This window comes from Glycine soja, chromosome 8 (genome assembly GCF_004193775.1).
Source record: "Glycine soja cultivar W05 chromosome 8, ASM419377v2, whole genome shotgun sequence".
NCBI lineage: Eukaryota > Viridiplantae > Streptophyta > Magnoliopsida > Fabales > Fabaceae > Glycine > Glycine soja.
Genome location: NC_041009.1, coordinates 3,613,606 through 3,641,149, shown reverse-complemented (window position 1 = coordinate 3,641,149; position 27,544 = coordinate 3,613,606). Strand labels below are relative to the sequence as shown.

The following is a 27,544-nucleotide window of genomic DNA, read 5'->3' as shown; positions in this document are numbered from 1 at the left end:
TGAAAGAAAACTTAGAAACTCAATTGACACAATTGAGACTAAGGAACCAGAACCACATTAAAAATGCAATTATACCTAAAAATAATAGTATTATTAACAATAGCAGTAGTAACCCTCTAAAAAATAATAGCAATAATAAAGTGACTACTATTCATGATGGTATCAAGTTTATAAAAGAAAAATCATTGTTCTTGCACCTTGAATTAATAATTCGTACCCCTTTTTATTAAAAAAAAAACTCAAACTCTTTTATTTACTTATACTTTTTAAGTTGTACCTTAAATTGTACGCAGTTCTCATATTCTGAAAAAAACAATTCAAGTATAGTTTTAAAAGTAGAAAATGAAATAAGTTACTGTGCTGAGAATAATAAAGCCCGTTAGAACTTAGAGCTTGTTTATTTCCTATGCTCGAAAACTGTATTCTGATTTTAAGAACTAATTCTCTTTAAATAATTTTAAAAAAAAAACTTTTTCAAAAGCAACACTTCTTTTCAATTTTTAAAATAAAGAGAAAAAACTAAATCATCTTTAAGTTATCTTAATTTTCTACTTTGAATATTCATGTTTTTCCTTACATCATCCCATCTTTCTCGTTCTTATTATTTTTAAAAAGCTGCTCTATAAAATGGCTTTTAAAAACAAAAACACAATATACACCGCATGTTACCATCCAGACACGATTGCAAACCTCGTCAAGAGCTTCATTCACAAGTAATCAAAGGTATTTGCTGTGGCGTCTACTGGTCTATCTACTGCATATAATACAATAAAAAAAATACAAGTTTTTGCAATAGACATCGATCCATGCATAGATCAACAAAGTAACTTACTTTAAAAGTAAAAGGACATTTTAATTTACTTGATTGGTATAAATTAACCCCGTAAAGAATACTTCTTCCCTGAAAAAGGTTGAAATTTCGGCTCTTCTTTCTCTTTAGGTGGCTCTGGTTTTGACTCTTTCGCCTGCTTATGAGACGGAAGATGTAAAACTTAGCAGTCTATCAATTACCGACAAGAGTAGAATCCGGAGATAAACGATAAGCATGTGATTTGAAATATTAGCAAGTAGGAGTCAAGCAGCAAATTACCTTTCCTGTCTCATTAGTACGGTTTGCATTTGACCCAAACACAAGCTTGCCCTGAGATTGACGAGCATTACTTTGTGAACTAGAAGCTGTAGAAGACTGCGAATTGACAACATCAGATTTCTGGTCCTTGGACCCTGAAGAAGAAACTGGAGGAGGCTGATAATTTAATGGTTTTCCATCCAAGCGTCTCCCAGTTCCAGAAAATGGGTTGAACTTGGGCTCCTCTTCAGCAGGGGTCTCCTCAGCTGTGAGCAGGAACAAGAGTTGTCAGTCTTAAGAATAATATGGGCTAGAGGAGTATCACTGCAATGTACACACTACATTACTTGTATAACACGTTACAGAAAAATCTTCAAATGATAGTAAAGGTTTTTTTTTTTAATCTTAACCCTTTGGTTCATCAAAAGAAAAAAATCTTAACTAATCTGGAGTTCAGTCGAAAGGTAAGTAAAGTCTGACCAATAATTATTTCTATCAAGAATTGAACTCAAGTAGTATTCAAATTATTCAACCTTAACTTCAGCACTTGTGCCCAATCACTTGGTTAATGTTTTCTTTAAATACCAGTCGAAGTTCAATGACCAAATGATATTTTCTAATTATTACATTTTCCACATTCCAAAGTTTAAAAAAAAAAAAAAAAAGTATTACTTTTGCTACAATACTGCGGAACAACTCCATCAGAATCATGTACATATCCCAATTAAAAAAGAAAGGATAGAGAACAATCATCGTCAACTATACAGAAACATGAATGTTGTAGTCACCAACACCAATCATTTAAAAATAACATGTTCTGGCAAGTAATGCAAATGAGTCAATCAACTTGCAGACATATGGTCAGCAGCCCTACCCCAAAGATTAAAAAATAAATAAATAAAACTTGTCCACACTTCAAAGTTCAACACTGACTTTCAAGTACCATACCAAATCAATTAAGCATAATTAATAATTGTAAAGAACATTGTTCTCCATTAGGAGCTTTTGGAACCTTAATTTATAAACTGAGCTTCCAATACCATATACAGAAACATGTCACAGAGAGAGAGAGAGAGAGATTTCATCCGACCAGACAGAGAAAAGAGACATCTGTGACAAACATAAGTAAGTCAAGTGCATACCAGCCACTGCTGCCTTTCCGGCAGAAAGGGGTGCAATGGGTTTTTCAGGTTCCTTGTAATCCAAGGGAGGAGCAAAGTCCACCTCACAGTCAGTCTCAATTATGCTTATGGCATTGTCAGGCTTAGTTTCTATAATATCTATGTAATATTTCTTGTTGTTGTAAGCCACCATGATGCTATCTCCAGTAGTCAAGCAGGAAAAATTCCTCAATGTTGTTTCTAAGCTGCATAAAAAAGCACAATCAAATAACTAACTCAAGTCAGTGTGTGAATGTAAATACTCAAGAGAAACTCATTGGTAGGGAAATATAATCATAGATTTATCAAACTAAACTTAATAAATGTCAACTCACATAGCTTTTGGATTGGAAATATCCAAGAAGTCTTTTGTGTGAGGCTGTAACTTAACATATGTCCCCTTTGGAAGTGTCACATTTTTCACTTTAACAATGTCCCCCTCTTGTAAAAGCATGTTCTCCATCATCTGTATATGAAAACAGCATCAACAAAAAAAAAAAACTAAAATCTCAAAGCGAACCATATTAGTGAAACAAGCGTACAACTATATTAACAAACAACTACTTTTGAATGCCTACCCAGTATGGCATGTATATCATGCCTTCCTCAGCAATGAACTCCAGAACCCCACAATGAGAAACCCGCTCGGCAGCATCATTACGGAGTTCAAACAACATTGGGTAATCAATATGCAGAGATGCTGCAAATTAAACTTGATGTTAGAATTTGAAAACTCAAGCTATATATTCACCTGGAATAAAAGTAAGCAAAATAAAAAAACAGTTCAACCATGACAAAACTAACCTAGACGGTCAAGGGCTGATGGAGGCATGATAACTGGAGAACAACAAGAATTTAATTTTGACATCAGATAGGAGCAAATAGAAAATTATATTCTAAAAACAAGAACTGTTACAGACATGGAAACTTACTTTTGTCACCACTTTCAATTTGGGGCTGCAGTATTAAGAATGAATAAATAGAAAGACAAAAAAGGTTAGATTATTTTACGAAATATTTGGTTTCAATTTAAGAGTGTCAAAACTCTCACACATTAAACACTATACATTAAGGTCAATTTAATTGAATATCTTTAGTTTCTTTCTTTAGATTTGACATTTCATGCTTTGACATTCTACATTTGGAACCAGCATCCAAATCTTTGTCTTGTACTATATCTTATTTATGATATTCAAGGAAATATGAAAGTGCAATAACCAAAAAGGGTTTGAATCTGCATTAACAAAACTGATAGTCTAATCAGACTTCTATTTTTCAATATTTAAATTTAATGCGAACTTAAGTTCAAGCAGACACGGCCAGGCACAGTGGAGCTCACAGCATAGGAAAGAAGTCTCTCTTCTCTAGCATCAAAATTCTATTGTTTTTTAGTTGTGTTATGAAAATTTTATATGACTATGACTTATGAGTTATATTGGATGTTGTGCTTTCGAATTTTCAATTTAAGTTTAGTTTAATGGTGTGATTTACAGGTTATTTTCATTACTTATGTTATTTCCTATGTATTTGAAAATGTTTCAATTATAATTTGTATTTTTATTAAGATTTCACAATCCATGTAATGAAATGATCTAACGATCTATGAGTCCAATTTAATTTCATTTTCAAGATATAGACGTTTTTTAGGTCTAAAGGGAGGTTCATAATAGGCTTTGCAAAAGGAGGGTGGGGGGAGATGGGATAACAGAATGTAAAAGGGATGAAATGCAGTGCATAGTATTGAACTTGTGCACTCAATTCATGTCCCACTGCTTAACCAATTGAGCTCCCCCAAAGAGACAACATTTCTTTTTAATTAATGATAAACAACCAAATTACGAGATGAGGAAACTAACGTAAAATACCACCTATAGCCCATTATATAGTCATATACTACAAATGAAATGTGAAAAATCATATATGAGAAATAACTATATAAGCCATGGCTAATTTTAGTTTGTTAGAAGCAATGCAATTACATTCAACAGTGGATTATGACCACAAAGTGGAAATTAAAAGTCAGAACATTTCATCATTCTATGATCTATGTAGCTACACAAGATTAGCAATGAATGCCTGAAAAGAATCCGAACCTTTTCAATAAAGGAAGCTGGGTAGCATCGATATATCTGCTCAAATGATGTCCCATGATATCCATATCCGTCAAAAAACTGTGACAAATGTACATATCATCATGATCACGACATCAATATTGCATAATAAATTAATTGATTCATGTTAGAAACGGGGGAGGGAAAATAATAGAAATGATTCAAGAAAAAATAATTCTAGGAGAGACAAAGGAGCTGAAATATAAATTATCAACCGAAACTAAAACAACAAAACAGAGTTAGGAGATATTTGGTTTATTGTAATGTTGTGTTACTATTTTACGCTTTCACTAATAATAACAAAATGGTTTAACTAATCATTTGGTCCTGTTAGGATATAAGGAGAAGGGAGAGTTAGTTAAGATAGTTAGACTATTAATGAGTTAGTTAGAGAGGTTTATTAGATATAAATAGGGGAAGAAGGATAGGAGAGAGGCAGATTTTTCGTCATTGAAAATTAAGCATTAGCTGTTTGTGAAAGGAGAAATCCTTTGTGAAGGAAAACCCTTGGAGGAGAGTTTTTTCTCCTATTTTCTATTCTTTTCTTACTAGTCAATAAAATCCTTTCTTTTCTTGCTCATTTCAATTCTTGGTTCCTGACAGGTCCTTATACCTAAGCCAACTTTTCGTTTTAGTCTTTATACCTAAAAACAATTTATGTTTTAGTCCTCATGCCTCCATTTTGTGGCAGTTTTACAAAGCCAAAAAAACAAGTGTTGTTAAATAGCAGCCATGGCGTGGTGGATTTTTTGCCAACCTCCAGAGGCAATTTGTGAAGGGAAGTCCATCATGGCTTGTTTTTATGGTGGAATTTCGGCCACCGCCATTAATAACACTGAAAAAACTAACAGGAACTAAAGACGTAGAAAAAATGCTTGTAAAAGGAGTAAAAAGTAAAGTTTTTAGGTACAGGGACTAAAACAAAAGGTTGGGACAAGTATAGGGTTCAAATGATTAATTCAGCCTAACAAAAAAAATCGTCTTTGTTTTCACATTGTAATATGATGCTTGCAAAATATTTGTACTAGCAACGATAAAAACACCATTAGGAAACAAAAAATAAAATAGTGAAACCATTTTCAGAAGCATACCATTTTCTATTGTGCTGATTGCTACCACACCAGAGAATCAACCCTCAAAGCCCCCTGTAAGAGTAAACAACCATAAAAATTGGCGAGTGAGCCAATGATATAAATTTCGAAGTACGGACAAAAACAATTATAATGACGTGCATAAATGTAACTTTTACAAAGCGAAAATGATGTAATACGAAGCAATTAATTAATTAATTAAATGGAATCCTAATCTTAACAAGCATTATCCACAAAACTAGCGAAAGTCGATGAGCGGAATCAAGATTAGAATAAAAAGAGACGCAATTGAGAAAACCCTAACGAAGACCCAGGGAATTGTAGCAGACATGGTGGATATCATCCTTCAATTGAAGCGAAAAGAAGTGGCAGTTGAACCAAATACAAGTAAATCTTGAAGCAAAAGAACGATTGGTAGGATCGATAGTTGAAAGATGATAGTTTAGGAGCTTCGAAAAAGAAAAGAAAAGCGAAGAGGAAAACCTGATGCTTGATCGATCTGAGGAGATGAGAGAGAACAGAGAAGAAGCGAGCTAGGAACTGGTGCAGTAGGTAGCAGGTGGTGGAATGGAATACACAAGGGATAACCCAACCCAGCGGCCAGCGGGTTGTGCTTCGGTGCGTAACGCTCACGCTACGTCGCCAAGGATTTGGGTTGGGCCTTCATTCGGCCCTAACCTGGCCCAACCAATTATTATCAGATTATGTTGGATGTGTTTCGCACAAGATGGTTGACATAGTGAAATATAACTCATCAATGCATTAACGATCCTCTGATTCATTGACATTGACTTTCTGTCGACGTACGCAACAAACAATGGGTTTGAACTCGCTGTTCAACCGCAACAGGGACGGCGACGGCGACGGCACCATCGATTTTGAGGAGTTCAGGGTCATGATGATGATGATGGGCTCGCGCCATGACACCACCGATAGAGTTAAAAATGTTTCAGAAACTTGAAATCTTGCATTTCTTTTTTCTTTGTAGAAAACTACTCATGCATTTTTAGATTTTAAGCTTGCTTCCTGCTGGATTCAATTTCTGAGATTCTTCTTTCCATACTTTTTCCTTCCCTGTTGATGTTTTTTCCCCCATTTATTATACACACATTATTATTCTATTCTTTATTGTTTGGATTTATTATCTGCTTCTTCCCTTGTCCTGTCCCCGTCTCTTCCAAAATTTGAGTTGCAAATGCTTATAACTTTTTTATTTATGTTTTTACATCTTTTTAAGACTCATCACTTAAACTGTAAATTGAAATTTTAAATTTAATGTTTAGAAACACTGTATCATAAAAACATGTATTGTTATTTAACTTTTTTAAAGTAGATGTTTATATTATAAGATTATAAGATAAGTTTAAAGTAAATGTTTATATTACTCCTTGGTTTTAAAATTAGTTAAAATATATTAAAATTATGTTTAAATATTTTTTTTCCTATACTTTAGTTTTTTTGTTCATTTTTATTCTTTTAATTTTTTTTCAGTCCTTACTAAATGTACTTTTTTGTCTTTAAAGCCTTTTAAATAGTATTTTTTTTTCATTGTTTACGATGTTATCTAAAATGAAAAAAAAAACATTTTACAATTACTAAAACTAAAAGAAATTATAAGGACAAAAATAAAAAACATTAAAGGACACAGAAATACGTATTAACTTCGTAGAATTTGCTTCTTAGTTCTTATATTTAATAGGTCCCACTTAGGAATTAGGGTGTTGTGTTTTTCAATATTTTTTTCCAATAAAATTTAACCTTTGTCAAAAAATGTGTACAAAAGTGGGTTATTAACACTTTTCTATAACTTTAGTGAATTTTAATTTTTTTTTTTTTTTAAAATATGACTCTCTAACTCAAATATATATAGAGAGAGGTTATGTTTAGTAAAATTAATTTAAAAAGGTAGAACATTAAATTAAGTATTTAGTAAAATTAACTGTTAAAATTTATATAATGACTAAATGTAATAAAAATATATTAAATTATGATAATATTTGATTAATAAAATTAATAATTTTAATGTTAATATGATATTTTTATTTTATATAAAAATAAAATATTATATTAGCATAATAAAACATAAATAAAATAAATAAAAAAAGATAAAATAATAACTTTAGAAAGAAATATATGATGAGTGATTTGATTTAATAAATTAAGTAAGTTAAAAATTAATATATTTTATATTTAATAATAAATTTAATTATATGATATGAATTTGATTAAATTAAAAACAATAGAATATGTTATCATAATCTTATAAGATGGGGTTTTAATTGAATTTGATTGTGTGTGATTTTCACTTATAAAATTTAACCCAATATAATTGGATCTAGTGGAATGACAACTTGATGGCAAAGTAATTTTAATGTGAAATGTAGTATTTTTTGGAAGCATTCCACGGGAAATCTAGACACCCGAGTAAATTGGGTTTCATAGGAAGAGTTGGGAGATATTTGGGCTATGGCCACTGGGAAGACGGTTATGTGTTCGCTGAGCCAGTTGCGTCCGCTAACATGCGCATCGACGTCAGCGTCACGATTAGTGCCCCAGCCACCCGACCTCATCAAGTGGGTAACCAGAGAAGGTGGCTTCGTGCACCGCGCCGTCAAGATAACACAACTCGACTCCTCCAACGGACTGGGCCTGGTGGCCAAGGAAGAAATTCCACGTGGCAGTGATCTTATTGTGCTGCCGCACCATCTTCCCTTGCGCTTCACCTCTCTCCAACAAGACCCTTCTCTGCTCCATCACTTGGCGCGCCAAGTCCCTGGTATTATTTTTTCTACATTTATTGGGAAAAATGTTTTATACAAATATAAGCCCTTCTTTACATCACTGCAAATGAATTGGACACTGTGTTAGCATTTGACAGAGGAACTATGGGCAATGAAGCTGGGTTTGAAGCTTCTGCAAGAAAGGGCAAAAGTTGGATCGTTCTGGTGGCCATATATAAGTAATCTCCCAGAAACATACACCGTGCCTATTTTCTTTTCCGGGGAGGACATAAAGAACTTGCACTATGCTCCTATTCTTCATCAGGTACTGTGATCTAGCATTTCCTAAAATCATTTAGGATCAACTTCTCCATAAGCTATAATTAATTTTTGCAATTTAGCTTTTGGACAAGTTAGATGAGAGACCTTTTATAAAAGTTTAGTGCATAAGCTGATTTTAGCTTACGAGAGAAGCTCAATTCATTTTACTTATTTTCTTTTCCTTTAAGTGTTTACGACAAGTTTATCCAAACATGATCTGAATCTGAGCTATATTGCAAATAATAGTTAATAATTGATTTAGTAGATTTTCATTTTGACAAGAGAAATGAATAAACCGTACCTAGTCGATCTCCAATGTTAAAAAAGTTGTTCCACTATTGTACAGTAGTACATTACGTACTGATAAATTTTTATATGCATTTATGTGAGTTTCTTATTTTTCAAGTTTGAAGCACATAGCCAACTTTGATTTTGCTGTTGGGTAATGAGAGATATGCGCTTTGATTTGAGTCCTGTAGCTAATACTCGCATCTGTAACCAACACGAGAAGCTGAAATTGTTTGTCTCGTCATTTATAAAATATTTTGAGTGCTTTACACAGACCTGGAGTATGGCAGTTAATTTAAGTCAATTTCACAAGGCAGGTAAACAAAAGGTGTCGATTTCTTCTTGATTTTGAGCGAGAAGTAAAGCGTGCTTTGGTAAGTCTTACACCAGATAAGCATCCTTTTGGTGGTCAAGAAGTAGATGCATCTTCTCTTGGATGGGCAATGTCAGCAGTATCATCTAGAGCGTTTCGATTGTATGGTGAAAAGGATCCCAATGGGATACGCATTGACATACCAATGATGCTCCCCCTAATTGATATGTGCAATCATAGTTTCAATCCGAATGCTAGAATTGTTCAAGAACAAGATACCAGTAACTCAAGGATGCAAGTGAAGGCATGTTTTCTCATACTCTTTCCTATAAAGCCCCCCCCCCCCCCCCCCCCCCCATCCTTCTTTTCATGCTTAAGAAACAAAGTAAATCTGAATTTATCTTTGCCGCGGTAATTCTTTCTTTGCTCAGGTTGTGGCCGAGACAGCAATCAAAGAAGATGATCCTCTGTTACTTTGCTATGGATGTTTAAACAATGATCTTTTCCTTCTTGATTATGGATTTGTGATGCACTCAAACCCTTATGATTGTATTGAGCTCAAATATGATGGTGCTCTTTTGGATGCTGCAAGCACGGCAGCTGGAGTTTCTTCACCAAACTTCTCAGCACCTGTTCCATGGCAGGAACTGATCTTATCTCAGCTGAATCTAGCTGGAGAAACTGCAGATCTCAAGGTTAAACTACTGTTGCACATTACATTAGTGCCTCTCTTCTATCTTGTACGAGCTTAATGTATATTGCAGCTTTTTTTTGTCTTCCCAGTTTGCCCAAAGTTCATAAACACCTTTGAGTAATAAAGCTGGCCAAAGCATAGGATCACCTAGAATAATTAACAGTTTGCCTGATAATTGAATGATCATAGCACAAGAACCTTAAGGAGCTATGGTATTAGTCTTCCAATCCATATTACAAGTTCATTGCTTCATCTATTTGTTTTCTTGAAACAGGTGAGCTTAGGTGGTCAAGAAACAGTAGAGGCCCGCTTGTTGGCTGCATTGAGGGTACTTCTTTCAAGTAATGTGGAAACTGTGCAGAAGTATGACCTCAGCACACTCCAGTCTTTAGATGCCGAGGCTCCTCTAGGTGTTGCAAATGAGATAGCTGTGTTTCGCACCCTAATTGCTTTGTGTGTCATTGCACTGGGACACTTTCCCACCAAAATAATGGATGATGAATCACTGTTGAAGCAGGGTGCTTCAGGTTCAACCGAGTTAGCTATTCAGTACAGAATCCAAAAGAAATCTGTGATTATAGACGTAATGAGAAATATCTCAAGGAGGTTAAAGCTTCTATCATCAAAGGAAACAGCAACCGCAGAAGGCTAAGTTATAGTTAACAATTAGTAATTATTTGCTTGCTGTCATGAATCTCCTTCCTTCGACATTTTATTCTCCATCTTACTGGAGAGTATAATTTTGATTGAAATTACCTGTGTTTTCACCATTTGGCAATCTTCTATTGAACTATAAACAGTGATATATTTTTTTTCAGTTGGTCATTATGAAAACTTCATAATTTAACTTGTATAACTCGTATTATTTTCATAATTTATTCTCGGAATTTTATATACAAAGTCGAATATTCCGTGGTTCAGATTTATGTAAACTTCTCTAGCGGACAGAAAGTCAGAAACAAATAGAAAGCATACACCCCACCGGCATGGCTCTCTCTTTCAGTCTCGCTCGCATGAATAATAATAGCCAGACAAGGAGTTTGAATAAGACGTGGAGCTAGAGAATTTCATGATTCATCTTTTTTTTTTGACGTGGCATAAGCACGGTTAGTTATAGTGTGACGTTCCGTGTTAGATTTAATCTTTGCCATAAGGGAGTGTTTGGAAAGACGAAAGACAATAATATGTTGAGCCCTGTTCTTTTTTCTTCTTTTTTCTTTCTGTCAAAAGTCAAAACCTAGTGCATGTTTGATTTTCAGGTAAAAAAATACTATTGAGAGAAAAAATAATTTTGGCAAACGACACTATGTGTTGAATTTACATTGGACCGTGCGGACAACATTCTTAATCGTTGAAACCTGGACATACAACCAGAGAAGCACCGAAGCACCGAAGCACAGGGTTTTATGAAGTTTATAAACAGGGAACAACAAATCCTCGCCCTTTTCCCGACCAAATAATAAAAGTTATTTGTGAAGTCACAGGATTCATTTTAGGACAATCCAATTAAAGAATCAAAAATAAAAAACCAAATCTTATAGGAAGAAGTCCAGCGTTTGCAAAAAGCCATACACATGGAGAAATTATGAGTAAAAAAGGGAGTTATAGACTTGAGAGAAACCACGTCGTAAACGTTACCACCAAAAACATGTACAAGGAAGTACAGAAACACATAGAAAGCTAGGAAGAAGAAACACAAAATATCATAGTTGAAACTTCCTTGAAAGGGAAGTCTCTGTATTTTTATATGTACATGTGTGTGTAAGTTTGTAACATCTAAGTAAGGATAGCTCTCTCTCTGTCTGCAAATCCGAGGGGTGAGCGAGAGCGGAGGCGGTTGACATCTCTGAGAAGGGCACGCCTCATGTGTAGCTGAAGTGAAGGGTGCTTTATTTTCTCAATTTCTTCCTTAATCTTTATCACTTGGCTGTGAACTGCAAAATCCATGCAACCCTCTCGCGGACTCCTGCTGTTGTTCTCCATCTTCTTCTGCAAGGAACCAAATATGTGTGAAATGTAATTTTGGTGTTAGGGAAACCTATTCAAGGATATATATATATATATATATATACCCGGAAGAAGGAAAGAAATTATCAGGTTTAAGACAGATAAAATAAGTAAAAATATCTTTGTTTATTTATATTTAATTATTATAAAAATAAAAATAAAAGTTTTATTTGGGCTCCTTCCAGGCCACCTTCTCCATTTGGAAGGATTTGAGGCAGACGTTTGAATCCATTCCCCCTAAATATATTTATTATATTATTATTTCCTACCAAAACGATCACCCTCCATATATGATATACTTTAATTACAAATCTGACCCATTTTATTTGTTGCTTTCTTTCCTATTATTAATAACCAAGAAACAAATCAAGCAGACAACCCTGATTAATATTTTTCGTTTCACCTTTGCAAATGCAATATTCATTCAATGCCAAATGTCAAATATACAATATTTATGAACAAATCTTATTTTATGGTAATTTTACTACGTATGAGTGTTAAACAAAAAAAAATCACATTTCAATTTTTTTTTTAAATAAAGTCCACAAAAAGTTATATTGACGTGCATAAATTATTGACCGATATTCTTTCTTTAGAAAAGTTAATGATTTCCCAAAATTGATTTGATATATAAATAGAGGTCTATGCCTCTTTTTTAAAATTTTATAAAAATGTAAGTATTTTCCAAGTTCTCGAATATTTGACCCCTTATGGGTTTTTAATCCTCGCTCTTTTGGTCTAGTTTTTTTTAGCATATCTTCTTAAAAGGAAAAGTTAGGCCGAACATTTTCTTTTTATGAAAAACTCTTAAAAACAACTTATTTTTATAGAATAAAATTTGTAGGAAGAGTTTTTTTTATGGCTCAACGGATCTTATTCTCATAGTTTTCTCTTTGAATTCCAAAGCAACAAAAAAGACTATTTTTAAAAAAAAAATCATTTATTTCCTAATTTGAGTTGCTTCATCAACTTCCTCATTAAATAATACTCACATATATTAGTTTATCTAAAATTATATTTATTTATTACAAGCTCTTAATTTTTAAATATTATTTATTTTAGAAAATGAAATAAAAAAGAAAACCATGATAAATAAACCTCTTTTCACCTATGCAATTTTAATTCAACTCCAAATGTCCAATATACAATACTTATCACCAAATCATATTTTACCTATTAAAAAAATATTTTATGCAATGCTAGTATGCTACAGAAAGCGTTAAGAAAATAAAAACTCACATTCCATTTTTTATGATTGTTAAAATTTTAAAAATAATATTTATGTTTATCAATTAAATGGTATATTATTTCTTAAGAGTAGTAAATATTTTGCAAAATTGATACGATATAAAAAGAGATTCTAGATTCTTTTTTTCTTTTTAAAAATAAAATAAAATAATATTTGCCATTACCTTTGAAGTTCTCAAACATTTAATAATGACAACATAATTGATCATGATCCTCGATCTATATTAAGTTTTGGTAGCTAAATAAAATAAAATATCAATCATGTAAGATCGATATTGGAAGTCGATCAAACACGTGGAGGAAACCAGTCGTGTTTACAAAGGAAATGATAGGCATCAATCCATTTAATATTTATGTGACAATGAAAAGTCAGCAAATTTCATATATGTTTCCTACTTACACTGTATAAGCTGTCCATTTTTGTAATGAAAAATGGTTTCCACGACTTAAAAATGCTCCAAAATAAAACTTCTACCAGCCTCCATCCGTGGCCATGATCCACCTCAAACGACAACTAGGGAAGCCACTCAAACCAATAGAAACCAACCAGCTCGACTAATTCAATTATATTTTATGGTCTATTCACATCCACTTTGCTTATTGTTTTCTAATTATTTTTTTTGTTCACATTTGCCATTTGTTTCCTATTTTCCACATCCAATTTTGGGTCAAATCTCTACAGATTTTTCAAGCAGTTGATCCTATTTTTTATTCCTTGGTGCAAGCAACTAGTAAAGCTTAGGCTGCCAAATTAGTGCCGGTATGACTCCAAATGTCTTTGTGACTTGTGAGGACAATACTTTAATTAATATTATATGGCCTATTGCAACGCATCAAGTTGTTTTGTTAATGATTCATAGACGTGCAACAGGTTCATTTGGGAGAACAGTCAACAGAAAGAACTTTGAAAAAGATAAACAAAGGGGCAAAATATAAAAGCAGTTGACCTGCATAATCCAATCACCTATACTAACTACTGAACTTTGACAGAAATTAAGAACTGGACAACCAGTTAATTCGAGGTAACTAGTTTGATTAGTTTAGTTTAGTTTTTGATATCTAAAAAGTATCAAGTATAATTATTTTGGGGATTGAAAATGAACGATTTAATTAAGAAAATAGAAGTTAAGTGGAACGTGTATGACAATCGTAATATATATAGTTGATGAAAAATGGTAAGTAAATAAGCAAAAGTGTCATATATTTGTGAAATTGATGATTGACCTTTTAACAATAAATTTTGCCCGGTTGAGCAGGCATAAAACATTAAAGCTTGTTGTTATGGAAAATTCACTTAACCTAGACTAAAAGTTATTAATGGTATTTATATAAGAAAAATGATATAATATGAGACAGTTTTAAGCCGATTCTTAAATTTTAAGAGTAGATAGTTTTACGCATTTGTGGAAATAAGTACATCGATCTCTGTGGGTGTGTGTTTGGTTTTTCTTTTTGTCAATAATCAGTTTATGTTATGACATTGTCTCTGATTAAGTTGGTCAACCCAACAAAATTATTTCTTAAACATGGGCGGTGCCAAACTTAGCGAGCCTCTGTGTTCATTCAGAAAATTGTTAGTGTATTTTTTTTTTTTTGGACAATTGCTATATCCACTCCCTTTCTATTTTCATTTTTTTTTTCTTTCCATAATACCCTTTTCTGGTAAAAAAAAATCGAAACTGCAAGATGTTTTCACTCCCCTAATTGCCAACTTATCATCCAATTCCTGAAACTGGTGATTGAAAGAGAGGGTGGTGTTGTGTCAGTGGCATAGTTGTTTGAATGAAAATGAGTATGCAACGAAGAGGAGCAAGATCTTAGTTTAGACCCGATGAATACAAAAAGAAGAAGTAGGTGGATCTAGGATGCATCATCGTGAACGAGACTTCCCAGAGGAGTGCTGCTGCACGTAGCCGGTGACCAAGCACGGCGAGGGGGATGGTATTGACAGTGGCCATTTTGGAGAGTGCACAAAACCATTTTCTGAGTACCTATGCTAAGTTTTATTACTGTTTTAAAAATGCTTTTCTGCTTTTAACATTAAAAAAATCAAAAACATGTTTGGCCAATAAAGATGTAAACCGTTTGAGATTTATTCCTCAAGTCACGTTTTGTTTGAGTATGCAAATCAAAAACATTTGAGAATGCAAATGAATGCATCCTTATTCCTCAAGTCACGTTTTGTTTGAGTATTTTTTTTTTATTTAGAAAAACAAAAAATAAGAATAAAAATATGCTTGTTTGAAATTTATAAAATATTTTCTCTGAAAATATTTTTAAAAATATGTCAAACTAAAAATAACAAATAAAATTTTTTGGTTTTTTTTACTAAGTAAAAATGCGGTGATACCTTAAAATATTTTTTTCTTGATATATGTTTTCTAAATCTTAAAAATTTAAAAATTATTTTCAGCAAATAAAAAAAACTCTAAAATAAATACTCAAACCAAGCATCACCTTAGTCCCTCATTCATAATTCAGCCACAAGCCATGCCAGTATTAATAGTATACTAATGAGTATTGACAATCAGGGGGAGTGGAAACATTTTGCAGCTAAGAAAAGGGTATTATGGCTTGTACTCTTTTTCTTATAACCTTTTAATTTCTAAGTTCACCCTCCAACTTTTTAATGTTTTTTCTTTTATTAAATTATGATTATATTTGATGAATACACACTTTCATTGTGTCCAAAGATCTTGTCTAAATATATAACAAAAATATGTTTTTGTTGTGTATCTTGACAAATCTTATCAAGATACACAACATATACTTATTTCAATAAACAAACTAGATTTATCAAAATTCAGATAAAAAACAGGTTTCTTGTATTTAGATAAGATTCTATTAAGGTACACAATGAAAATACCTTATCATTTTTTATCTTGACAAATATTGTATGGGTAGATTAAGAAAATAAGTTTTTGATGTGTGTCTTGACACAATTGAAAATGCATTTTATTTATTTGGCACTACCATAATTAAGGTTTTAAACTCCCCAGTGCCCAGTGGTATTTCAAGGTATCCCCATAAGTTTTAGTCATTTTGTGAGATTAATTATTGGTCGGGATTTGGTTACACTTAAAGCTCATCACCCCCCCCCCCCCCCCCCTCTTCCTCCAAGAGTGTATTTTGTAGGGTCAAACTCAAGGTCATCCCTCACAAACTTAGCATGTGTTTTCAATTGAGCTACACTCATTTGACATTGGAAATGCATTTTCATCATGGATATTTTGATAAAAGAAAATCATTAAAATGTTAGAGGGTGAACTTGGCAAAATAGCAGGTAATCCCCAATGTCGGGCTTGTTCATTTACTCATACTGAGTTGAATATGGACCAGCCTTTGTGGCCTATTGTATTTTGGATGGGCCGGACCAAAATTGTCATTATATTCTTATTCCTTTGTGGGAAAAAATTCTCATTGTTATTAGTTAATAGATTGTCAACGGACCCTGGCTCGTGTGGTATGAGTGGGAGTTAGGCAGGTCATCTTTTTTTTATAATAAACATTGGACAAAAAAGCTAAACCATTTCCATTGTATTGGTTAATTTATTGCAGGGATATTGCAGTAAATTAACATTTAATCTTTTTAAAAAATAAAAAAATCATTTCACTCTCTTTCCCCCACATATATGTAAACAGATACAAGTGTTTATTACATTAGTCTCTATAAACTTTTTGTTATTCATTTAATTCTTTAATAGTTAGTTTAATAATATTCAAGTTTAAATACCTTTTTCCATAATAGTCAGTATCACAATTATACAAAAAATTATGATTGTTTTGTCTGCTTTCAAACAAAAAAAGAGAATATTTTTCATTACATCTTATAAGAGAAAGAGGAAAATAAAATAATAATAATAAAGGATGAAAATAATTAAATTAATCTGAGAGGACACAACTTTTTCTCTTTACTGTTTTTGAAGCCCATTTATACAGAATACACATCACATTTTGAAAAAAAATAAACGTTGTGAGTGGTTCCATCCATGGTCATTATCCACAAGGTACGTGCAATTAATTATGAAACTAGAGTCAGAAGCCATACATATGGGAGAAACGTGTTTTTCCGAAGTCAACGTGGGGATCATGATTCTATCAGGCCGTGTCGACTGTGTGTCCGTGTTACTAAATTTATTAAAGAAAACTTCACCCTACAAAGTAATATTCTTTTTTGCTAGCTAAACTGATGATCAACTTAGCATAGCAGCAGCAAGTTATTCATGTTGACTTAATAACGCAATGCAAATATTCCACGCCAAATGTAAATAATTAGTTGGCGAAACCACAGATAATCTTCAATCTCATTTTTATTTTATTATATATGATATGTTAACAATATATTCTTTTAACACATTATTTTATAGACATTTTTTTTTATTGATTAAATCGTATTTAGTAGTATAAAATAAGGAGAGAGTCATAAAATAAAATATAAGACCTACTGAATTTTATGATTTATAATAAATTTTAACAAATAAAAAAATATATTTAAAATAATATGTTAATTAGATTTTACTTCTCTATCGATAGGACTTTAAAATAAATATGACTTTCTATGAATGAGAGGATTAAAATAAAATAAAAAATGTGAACTTAACATTTTTCTTATTCAATATATTTCTTCCATTATTATATTATTATATATAATGTATTTCGCCCATTAACAACTTTTCATTATTAAATTAATGTATTTGATTTGCGTTTAAAGATACGTGGGGCTCGAGGAAGGCGACAATTACGCGTTTCATATGGTTTGCTTGCTTATAACACCCAAAATTCTCAACGCTTATATTCTATATATAGGTTCCTCTTGTCACTCTTTATCTCCACCCTTTATTCTCTTACGTCTCCAACTAATCATACAGATCGATAATCATAATCATATCTATAGCTAATTAACTTAATTATTTTCATCCCTCTACTCTTCTTCTCTCCTCTAAACTCTCTTTTCCATTCTTGCTTCCTTTGTGGGTTGTTTGAGTTTTCTTTCCTTCAATTTAATTGAAAGATGGCTTGCTTGGTATCTCGCTCAGGAAGGGAATTGCAGAGGTACAACAACATGGGTGGCCGGCAAGTTGTTGGGTGAGTTCGGTCGCTATTGTGTCTTATTGCGTCTGCGAAATTAATGTTTCATTTTTGTTTTTCACTTGGGTCAATTAATTTTCAATAGGAGTTAATTGGTAGGTCCCTGGTGGCTCACTTTTTCTATGTATCTCCCGATTTTTTGTTTTGCCTTCGAAAAGGGTCATAATATATAGATCCAAATATCAGATTACTCTATCATGGATATGCATGTTGTACGTGTAATCTTGTGTATATATATTCGGCGCAATCAATCATTTATTTTCTTTGTTTCCTTAATTGATTCGGTTATTATAATGTCCATTTCCGCAGGTGCATACCTTATAGATATAAACAAGACATAGAGGGTAAAATGAGCAACGAATTGGAAGTACTAGTGGTTAGTTCACAGAAAGGTCAAGGATTGATGTTCCCTAAGGTACTTTTGTTATGAATATATCATTTCATTTGAACATATATGCTCAATTTGGTATTCATTGGTCAATTAATTTCGTAAAACATTAATTAACATCCTATTCATGATCTGATCTCAGGGAGGATGGGAACTTGATGAATCCGTAGAAGAAGCAGCTTATAGGGAATCCCTTGAAGAAGCAGGAGTAATGGGAATGATTGAGGTATATATTTTCTTCATATCTTTTGTTTGTTTGTTTGTTTTTTCTTCTTTTTGCTTCAAATGATTGAGGTATAATTTTGTTATTCATATGCAGCGTGAACTGGGGCAATGGAATTTCATTAGCAAAAGATATGGCATATACTATGAAGGACACATGTTCCCCATGTTTGTCAAGGAACAACTTGATATATGGCCCGAGAAAAATCTACGGAGAAGAATATGGGTATGTTTGGGCCCCACTCTTACTCTTTGCACATATTAATTGATTTTTTAAAACACGTAATTTGCAAATTTTCCTAATTTTTTTTTTGTGGCACTTTTTGCAGATGACTGTTGCTGAAGCTAGAGAAGTTTGTCAGCATTGGTGGATGAAGGAAGCATTAGATATACTGGTTCAAAGAATCGTGTCTTCACAACAACGAAAAGAAGATTTATACAGCATCGGATGATTCTCTAAGTTTTAAAACAATTTAGTCTAGGTGGGCCTAGGTCAGATTGCCAAGATTTTGAATCTTCAAACATTGAGAGTTGTTATACAGAGGATTGATTTAGGGAGAGGAACAGAATTGTAGATAAAGATGGAATTGCAATTCAATTTAATTTACACACTTATAGAACTTACGACTAGACTTCCAAGAGTTAAATAATTTCGTTTTCAAGCCCTTCTTCTTGTGTCTGTCTGTCTTATGGTTTATCAAATATACTCAGAATTTATAAGCACAATGCACTTGGGTGTGAATCCTGCAATGATCAATCAAGTACAAACCCTCCTTCCAACTTCCAACCGCCTCTAATTTTGTCTTACGTGAACCTAACTTATTATTGTTTCTATCTTAGAACAATTTCTAGAATGTTGAAGATACATTTATAAGCGAAGAAGCACAAAGCAGTTAATTCTCTCAAAAGCCAAAATGCAATCTTAAACTTTTTACTTTATATCTTAAACTTTTATGCCAATCTTATAGTAACTAATAAAACTTTAAGATACATGCTAATAGTTAGGGGTGTTTATTCATTTGTTTGTTTTTGGAGACCTTGTGGTATTTATTGGATTGCATCAAATTGATTTGATTTTTTTTTACACAATTGAATTTAATTTTAATCAAATTAAATATATATTTTCTTTCCAATGAATAAAAACAAGTAGTAAATAGTAAATCAACCTGTGTCGGTTCTATGTTATTGAACAAATTTGATGTAATTTGGTTCTTATACATAAGTATTGGACGTGTACGTGTCCAGACATTTTTTTTACTGTATTACGTGTCCAAACATACGTAATATAATTTGATGATAAAGTAGATTTTTATTCATGTTTATGTAAAAATATTTTAGGGTATATAAATTGAACTCAAATAATATTTTGTATAAAATATTAAATGAAATAAAAATGTTGAATTCTTTATTATTTTTAAAAAAATATAAAGTAGCAGTTGCATTTGAAGGTAGTTAAAATTTACTGATTTCATATTTAAAATAAATTATAATAAAAATTTATTCGTTCTTAGTTTTATAATAAATATTCTAAAATTTATTAAGATATTAAATAACTAATAAACATTGAAAACTTTTCTATGAAAACTGTTAACCATTTAAAATAAGTAACTCTAAATTCGTGAATGTAGAAATTCTCCAATAGGCAATTGGTCAAGTTCAGCACAAGTGCATCCCTTAGCTCTTAATTTGTCGGGCTCGACGAACCCAGCGTCGCCCACGGTCCACCCTAGGAATGTTAATTGTACGGATACTTTCGTTTAAATAAAGTTTAAGATTGCAAATTGAAAATACGTAAAATTATAATACAGTATTTTCAATCAAGTAAAATAAATAAAATAAGTAATACTTAGTTAAAAGTAAAATATTTTTTAAAAAAATATTAATTAATTTAAGAATATGAATAACTGAGATTTGAGACGAAAAGATTAAAAAAATGTTTTTAGTTCTTATATTTTATAAAATTATTGATTTTAATTTTTGCATTTTACTATTGAACATTTTGATCCCTGAATAAAATATATTTTTACTCCCTATATTTTATAAAATTCTTATTATTTTAAAGTTGGTGTGGGTGAATATAGATTAATTAACATGTGTTAGTCTGAATAAAAGAAATTTAAATTTTATCATTTACGCGTATAAAATTGTATTGCAGAAAGAAATACTCTTTATTTCAACACTTGATAATAACCTTAAATAATTACTGTATCTTTAAAGATTAATCTTTCAATTATTAAGTGAGAGGATAATTATGAGGGGGAAATCCCCACATACTAATATAACTGCAACTAAACACCCCTTGTTCTGTTGTCACATTCGTCTACATGTTCACTTTATGAGCATATATTTTTGTTTATTTTGGGAAACCTTGCATCGATTCTACAGGTGTGCAAGTGAATGAGCTTGATTTGAAAGAAAATGGTCAGAAACAAGCAACGGTGGGGGATCAGATTCCATTATTTTGCTGCTACACTACTGGTTGACTACGTGTAAGATCTCTTGAATTAAATGAACTCTTTGGTCCATGTGGTTTTCTGATCAAACCTGAAAGCCTGAAAGTGAAACTTCCTTCGCAAAAAATTGAAGTTCAAGAATCCACTTTAAGTTTTATCTCAATAATATATATGTTTAATAAATAATTATAGGAAAAAAAAAGACTATACACTAAATTTATATTGTTGTCCAATAATAAATTATAACTTATTATAAATTTATTAATTTTTTATAAAATTATCTTAAAATTAAAAATTATATCTATCGTAATTTGTGATTAGGAAGTAATTTATATTATCAGTATATCACTTTAAATTCATATTTATATTAAAAAAAACGACCTAAGTAGATTAAAAAAATAGATATTGAAGTAAAATTTTAATTAAAAAATAACAAAAAATAAAAAAGTTACATTTAAATTTTATCTAAAATTCACCTCATACCAGAAATGGAACCCATCCGAAGAGACTGGTGGGGACAGAGAGGTAGAGTCAGAAGGTTCGTTTCCATACCAATACCATTTTGAAGTCAAAATAATTCAATTTAGGATCGTAATGCATTAGTTATTTCCATCTTCAATAAAGAACGTAACAATTGAATTAACCACTTATGCACAAAGTGAAACATTGTTTCTACTTTCTAGCATAGCTAGGAGGTCAATGCCCAGGTTTTTTTTTTTTTTCTGAAAGAAGAGGTTAATGCCCAGTTATGTCCCTATATTATACTTTTTTTCTTATTATCAATTCCCTATATTATACTAAATGGGAGTATGTGGCTATTCAGATTTCAGATCCAACTTTTATTTTATTTTGTAAACATGATATTATTATTATAATAAATACTTAACAATAATTGATATAGTGGTAGTAGTATTTTATATTCCTTGATCAAGATGTTTAGAGTTTAAATTTTAATTGATCTAACTATATAATTGGCATATTATCAGTTGTTAATTGGTAGTTCTAACCAATAAATGTAATAATGGTGTAACCAAAATTTCTTTCGGGGTATAATAAAATTTTGAAGTTAACTATGTGGAATAGAATCGGTGAAATGATTGACTTTTTCTGCTAATTATAAGTACTTAAGAATTAAGATAGAGTGGAAAGAGTCCTAAATGGGAGATTTTATTGGGCTGTCACGGACAATAGCTTCCCTAACACCCCCCACAAGAGGCCATGTTCAAGAATTAATCTTGGGCTAAAACAAGTCTTTCATTAATTTGGGGTAAAAGGAAGGAAATGTTTTTTGAGAGACTATTAATAACTACGTGTTAACTGATTAAGCGTGGGATTGCAGTTGGGTTTTCAAACCCCTTCGACAACTATAATTGAAAGTGTGCCAACATTGCAATTACCTCTCCAGAGGAAATTTTGAATCCCCATTACTATCTTTTGACATTAATTAATTTATTCCTCTTTAAAGAGTTTGAAAAATTAATTTCAAAAGAAAACGGAGTTTCAAGCTTCATTGTCACTGAAATAACTTATTCAATATACAGTAAGCTGTTTTTCACGTTATTTTGTTCCAAGAGTGATATTCCTAAAACTACCATTCAAAAAATTACTTCATGCTTCTTTTACTAAAATCTTCCTTTCTTTCTTTTAATTATATCATCTATTATTTTCCCTTTCTACTCTTTTTTTATTGATTATTTATATTTATTTATCAATTCTTTTCATCCAAATTCTCATTTCATTTTAGAGTAGACAACTATCAGTACACTTTCTTTAGCTCTAAGATCAATATACCTTCCATTCCATACACATTTTAATACAAAAATCTATAATTAAGAATACATATCTTAATTCAATTGAATGGTTCAAAATTAACTCTGGTTAAATAATTTTATTTAACTTTTAAATAAATAAATGATCACTTAGTGCACATTCAGAGATCTATTGGGAAACGTGCAAACATATGTTCGTCAATGAATCTTTCCCTTCCTTTTTCACAGTTGTTGGATGTGCCTTGTAACACACGTTGCCGCAAACCAAACAGGAAAACAAATGTAGCCTTAGTCATTTGTCAGAGTTGTTATTCCCATCAAACTAATAAATACATTCACTTCTTCGTTTATCGACTTAAAATTCCCGAGTAATGTTAAAACACGAGTGATCAGCTATCAGTTTGACTACATTCCAGAGTAAACATGGTGTCAACATGAACATAAAAAATAACATTAATTTAGTTAATTGATTTGTGTCGACAAGGTAGAGATACACATTCTAATATGCATGTACTCTTAGAGTCATTGTATGTAAGGTATTATCTGTTTAAGTGTTCGATGGATTATTATAATTTTATATTTAATAAAAAGCAGTTCGATGGGTTGATTTTTAACTCCTAAGTGATATATGATTCTATGACTACTAGAATAAAATGTAGTGATGAACCCATTCATCAATCTCTAGACCATTTATCATTCTCACTGTTTTTTTTTTTTTTTGAAATTTCCATCTAATGCGATTGACAATGTTTCAAAGGAGACTTTGTTTCGGTATGATGATGTGCAGTGCCTGTGTTTTTCTTTCTATAACTAGTTTTGGATTCCCTTTTGTTTTCTTTTTGCCATGGCTTCTATTTTGACCAAAAAAATCCCTCACAGCCAGTATGAAGCAAGATTGATTTGATGTCCAGTATCCCATTTGCGGACCTTTCTCTGTTTCTCACACATTGATCCAAAAATTAATCAAAATTTATAGATTTTCTCTTTGATGGCTACAACTCCTATTGTTCTCGCACAATAAAATGCTCTTAAAAAGCAATGTTCTGATGAGGTTTGGATTCAAGGCTCGACGGAGGTGTATTTAAAAATTGAGGGTAGTTTGGGATAAAAAAAGAAGAAGAAGAAAGGAGGTATACAAGTAAAAAATTAAGGTATAAATATCAATAGAATCATCTTATATTGATTGGGCTTAGAAGCCCTTAAATGACAGGTTGTTGGATTGGTCCATAAAAATAGAGCCCAAAATTACCTTGCAAACAGAGATTAAAAAAAATGAAAATTTAAAATTTGCAATATGAACCGTCCACGTGTACATGAAGTCCAATCTGGTCGTTCATTCAGTCCTTATAAACACGTTTCGTCACAAACCCTAGGGTTTTTATTTCACTGCGAAACCAGCAGGGGCTCCAATTCCTACTCTTAGCCGCAGATCTCTCAGGGCTTGCATCTTCTCAGGTAAGGTATGTGCTCTACTCCCATTTGTCCCTTCTACGCGTTGTACAAATCAATTACTGGTTTTATTGAGAAATAGAATAAAAGCTCTCATTTTTATTTTTTGTTTTAATTATTTGATTTTTTTCCAAGTTTTTTATTAGCCAATAAAATGTGTTAAGCTTGAGTCGGGGTTGTTGGTGGTGGTTTGAAGATTGGTTTCTTTAATTTTTTTAGTTGGGATTAGGGGGATTTAATCCTTTGGAAAATTGGAAGTATTTAGGGAATGTTCTAATCGAGGTTTGGACCTTTTTCTATTTTCCTTAATTATTTAGGGTTTAGGGTATAGGCCCTCTAAAGTTGTGTTGTTTTTGTACAGTTGTGAAGATGTACACATCAAGGAAGAAAATCCACAAGGATAAGGATGCTGAACCAACTGAGTTTGAAGAGTCAGTTGGACAGGTAATTTTTAGCCATTAACAAAATGTTTCTGTTTAATCACATTTGTTTCCATTGTGTGAATATTTTGGTTTAACTTTTGTTGCTGCAGGCATTGTTTGATCTGGAAAATACCAACCAGGAGCTTAAAAGTGATCTGAAGGATTTATACATAAACTCAGCTGTGTAAGGATTCCTATTGAATGCTTCTCTCTGTGTTTGAAGACGGTTGATTACTTGATTAGTGTTCTGTATGTCTTATGAATGGTATTTTACTATCTGCAGGCAAGTTGATGTTTCTGGGAACCGCAAGGCTGTTGTTATTCATGTCCCTTACAGATTAAGGAAAGGTTTCCGTAAGATTCATGTCAGGCTTGTCAGGGAGCTTGAGAAAAAGTTTAGTGGCAAGGTAGGTAAAGTTTATCATATTTTTGGCATCTATAATTTATATGTCTTGTATATTTTGGTAGTTTGAATACATTTGATATTGTGGATGTTTACCAGAGAACACCAACTGCAACTTGAGATATCTTTCATTATAATATCTGTCTCAACACTTATCATTAGCAAGTACTTTGGCATAACCTCTTGCTAATAAAATAATGAATAAGTTGCAGGCACAAAATACGAGATTAATTTACCTCTGTAATAATCCCGAGAGAGTTATGTGCAATTTATTTACTACGTGTTTAGTATATAATAGTCTGAAAGTATTCCTTTGGCTCCTATTAAGTATTTTCTTCTCATTTAGACTGCTTGAACTTACTAATTTCTTTTTGAATTTTCTATTCGTTTATTTAATCTTTTATTGAGCAATTTTAATCTAATTAAACATGTAGGATGTAATCTTGGTTGCCACCCGAAGGATTTTGAGGCCACCAAAGAAGGGTTCTGCTGCTCAGCGTCCTCGTAGTCGCACTCTTACTGCTGTTCATGAAGCAATGCTGGAGGATGTTGTATTGCCTGCTGAGATTGTTGGGAAGCGTGTGAGGTTCCGAATTGATGGATCCAAGATTATGAAGGTAGAGCTATTATCGCCACTTAACTCTTGTTAGTCTTGCTATATGGTTGAGCATTTGTCTATGGAATTTGTTGTCATTTAACTTTGTATTAATTTTTAATTTATGCCTACTGAATTGGGCAGGTTTACTTGGACCCAAAGGAGCGAAACAACACTGAGTACAAGTTGGAGACTTTTGCTGCAGTGTACAGGAAGCTATCTGGAAAAGATGTTGTGTTCGAGTATCCTGTCTCAGAGGCTTAGTTTCACTTTTGTTAGCTTTTTGAATTTGTTCGGAGAATTACATATGGAGTATGCTGGTTAAAATTTTGGTGACAAATTGACTTTCAATCTGGAATTCGTTTTCTGATTTTTGGAAGTACTATTTAGTATGAGCTTTATTTATTATAAAATTAAGTTTCTTTTATTCGCAAATTTCACAATTATTATCTTTTTCTGGAATTAAATCTGTTGCATGTATAGCTTACCAAAATTAAAACTGCATCCATCGTTTAGTATTTCGAAAATCAAATTGATCCTAAGATATCTCTAAAATTGGATTTTTTAAGTTAGCAAATTATTTTTTATTGGGCTTTAAATATAATGTTTGATTTTGAAATCATTTCAACTTCAATAAAAATGATTAATGCTAAAACTTTAGTTTATTATGATTTTAAATTGACAATTAAAGTACCCAGTACAAAAATCGACAATTTTAATTTATTAATAGTGATGAATTTGAGGAATTTAACATTAATGAGTATTGTGGAATCTATTTTGCAAAAACTGAGCAAGAATTTGTTGGCGTGGTTTTCCTAACTTGTTTTAATTATTTTTTTTTTCTGTACTCTCATATTGGCCACGTATTATGGCACATTTTTTTAAGTTATCAGTTTTTCCTTTTATTTAGAAATCCTTCCGATCTTTAATCAATAATGGGATGCTTCTATCTATCTTTTTTATTGAAACCGAAGAAATTGTTGGGGTTTACAATAAATAATGGACCTTTATTTAACAATTGAGTTAGATTCTTTTTATTGATGGTTTTATATATTTAAACCTAATATATCAGTATTGTTTAGTATAATAATGATCCCAAAATATTTCGTTTGTATGTTAACTAAAATTATTACTGTAATTTCATCTAATTATCAATATATTCAAATTAAATTGAATTACTTGAACTTAAATTGGATTGCATAAATCATTTTATCAATTACTTTTGCTTTGCCTTTCAATTTAGTTTAGCCGTGCATCCCTGGGTACAAACATTGGTTCAAATTAAACGGAAAAACCATTCCTTGAGTTTTTCTTCTTCAAAATTACACATAATATCACTCTTTTTTTTTGTCTAATACTAATTCTTTATGTTTATAAATATTATATTGACACTCCTCCTACCCAAATATTCTTTTAATATTTGAAAACATTACATTGACATCCTCTACATCTACATGACACTCCTTATGCTAATTTTTCTTTAATATTTGAAAAAACATTATAATGACATCCTCTGAAGGGATATCTTAATGGTTTTAAAAAAACATATGTTAGTATAATTTTACGAAACCTTAGGAGTGGTTAGTGTAATTTTTTATTTTTTTTATGACATGTCATGTTTCTAACCCTTAGTTATGAATTAGTTCAATAATTTGAGTTAAGAGGAACTATTTGCTTTGCCTTTAGGAACAATTTGACCTAAAGCACAACTATTTTATCACGCAGATAATTTA

The 27,544-nt window shown here is 31.7% G+C and overlaps 5 protein-coding genes across 8 annotated transcripts; 3 read left to right on the top strand and 2 right to left on the bottom strand.

The window, feature by feature from the left end:
* Positions 1-665: 665 nt before the first annotated feature.
* Positions 666-6,123, bottom strand: LOC114421216 (ubiquitin fusion degradation protein 1 homolog). 3 transcript variants are annotated; one of them, XM_028387056.1, is made up of 10 exons: positions 5,915-6,123; positions 5,432-5,485; positions 4,323-4,400; positions 3,162-3,186; positions 3,034-3,066; positions 2,808-2,929; positions 2,565-2,695; positions 2,212-2,435; positions 1,091-1,335; positions 666-965 (listed from the first exon to the last, which is right to left on the bottom strand). In XM_028387056.1, exons 2-10 carry the CDS (start codon positions 5,432-5,434, stop codon positions 876-878), a joined length of 951 nt encoding a protein of 316 aa, XP_028242857.1. In that variant the 5' UTR covers positions 5,435-5,485; positions 5,915-6,123; the 3' UTR covers positions 666-875. The 3 variants fall into 3 exon arrangements, with proteins under 3 accessions (XP_028242857.1, XP_028242858.1, XP_028242859.1); XM_028387057.1 differs by lacking the exon at positions 5,915-6,123 and adding an exon at positions 5,736-5,898; XM_028387058.1 differs by lacking the exon at positions 5,915-6,123 and adding an exon at positions 5,761-5,898.
* Positions 6,124-7,789: 1,666 nt separating this feature from the next.
* Positions 7,790-10,620, top strand: LOC114421214 (actin-histidine N-methyltransferase-like). Its single transcript, XM_028387054.1, has 5 exons — positions 7,790-8,207; positions 8,310-8,476; positions 9,078-9,377; positions 9,505-9,768; positions 10,042-10,620. Exons 1-5 carry the CDS (start codon positions 7,898-7,900, stop codon positions 10,417-10,419), a joined length of 1,419 nt encoding a protein of 472 aa, XP_028242855.1. The 5' UTR covers positions 7,790-7,897; the 3' UTR covers positions 10,420-10,620.
* A 668-nt stretch (positions 10,621-11,288) lies between these two features.
* LOC114421215 lies at positions 11,289-11,820 on the bottom strand. Its single transcript, XM_028387055.1, has one exon. It carries the CDS (start codon positions 11,748-11,750, stop codon positions 11,544-11,546), a length of 207 nt encoding a protein of 68 aa, XP_028242856.1. The 5' UTR covers positions 11,751-11,820; the 3' UTR covers positions 11,289-11,543.
* A 6,005-nt stretch (positions 11,821-17,825) lies between these two features.
* On the top strand, positions 17,826-19,470 carry LOC114422911 (nudix hydrolase 17, mitochondrial-like). Its single transcript, XM_028389471.1, has 5 exons — positions 17,826-18,107; positions 18,420-18,525; positions 18,641-18,724; positions 18,818-18,946; positions 19,050-19,470. Exons 1-5 carry the CDS (start codon positions 18,034-18,036, stop codon positions 19,170-19,172), a joined length of 516 nt encoding a protein of 171 aa, XP_028245272.1. The 5' UTR covers positions 17,826-18,033; the 3' UTR covers positions 19,173-19,470.
* A 4,825-nt stretch (positions 19,471-24,295) lies between these two features.
* On the top strand, positions 24,296-26,246 carry LOC114422009 (40S ribosomal protein S7-like). Of its 2 annotated transcripts, none has more exons than XM_028388178.1 (6): positions 24,296-24,397; positions 24,753-24,835; positions 24,924-24,997; positions 25,097-25,220; positions 25,651-25,833; positions 25,956-26,246. In XM_028388178.1, exons 2-6 carry the CDS (start codon positions 24,761-24,763, stop codon positions 26,073-26,075), a joined length of 576 nt encoding a protein of 191 aa, XP_028243979.1. In that variant the 5' UTR covers positions 24,296-24,397; positions 24,753-24,760; the 3' UTR covers positions 26,076-26,246. The 2 variants fall into 2 exon arrangements, with proteins under 2 accessions (XP_028243979.1, XP_028243978.1); XM_028388177.1 differs by having other exon boundaries at positions 24,296-24,402.
* The last annotated feature ends 1,298 nt before the right edge of the window (positions 26,247-27,544 follow it).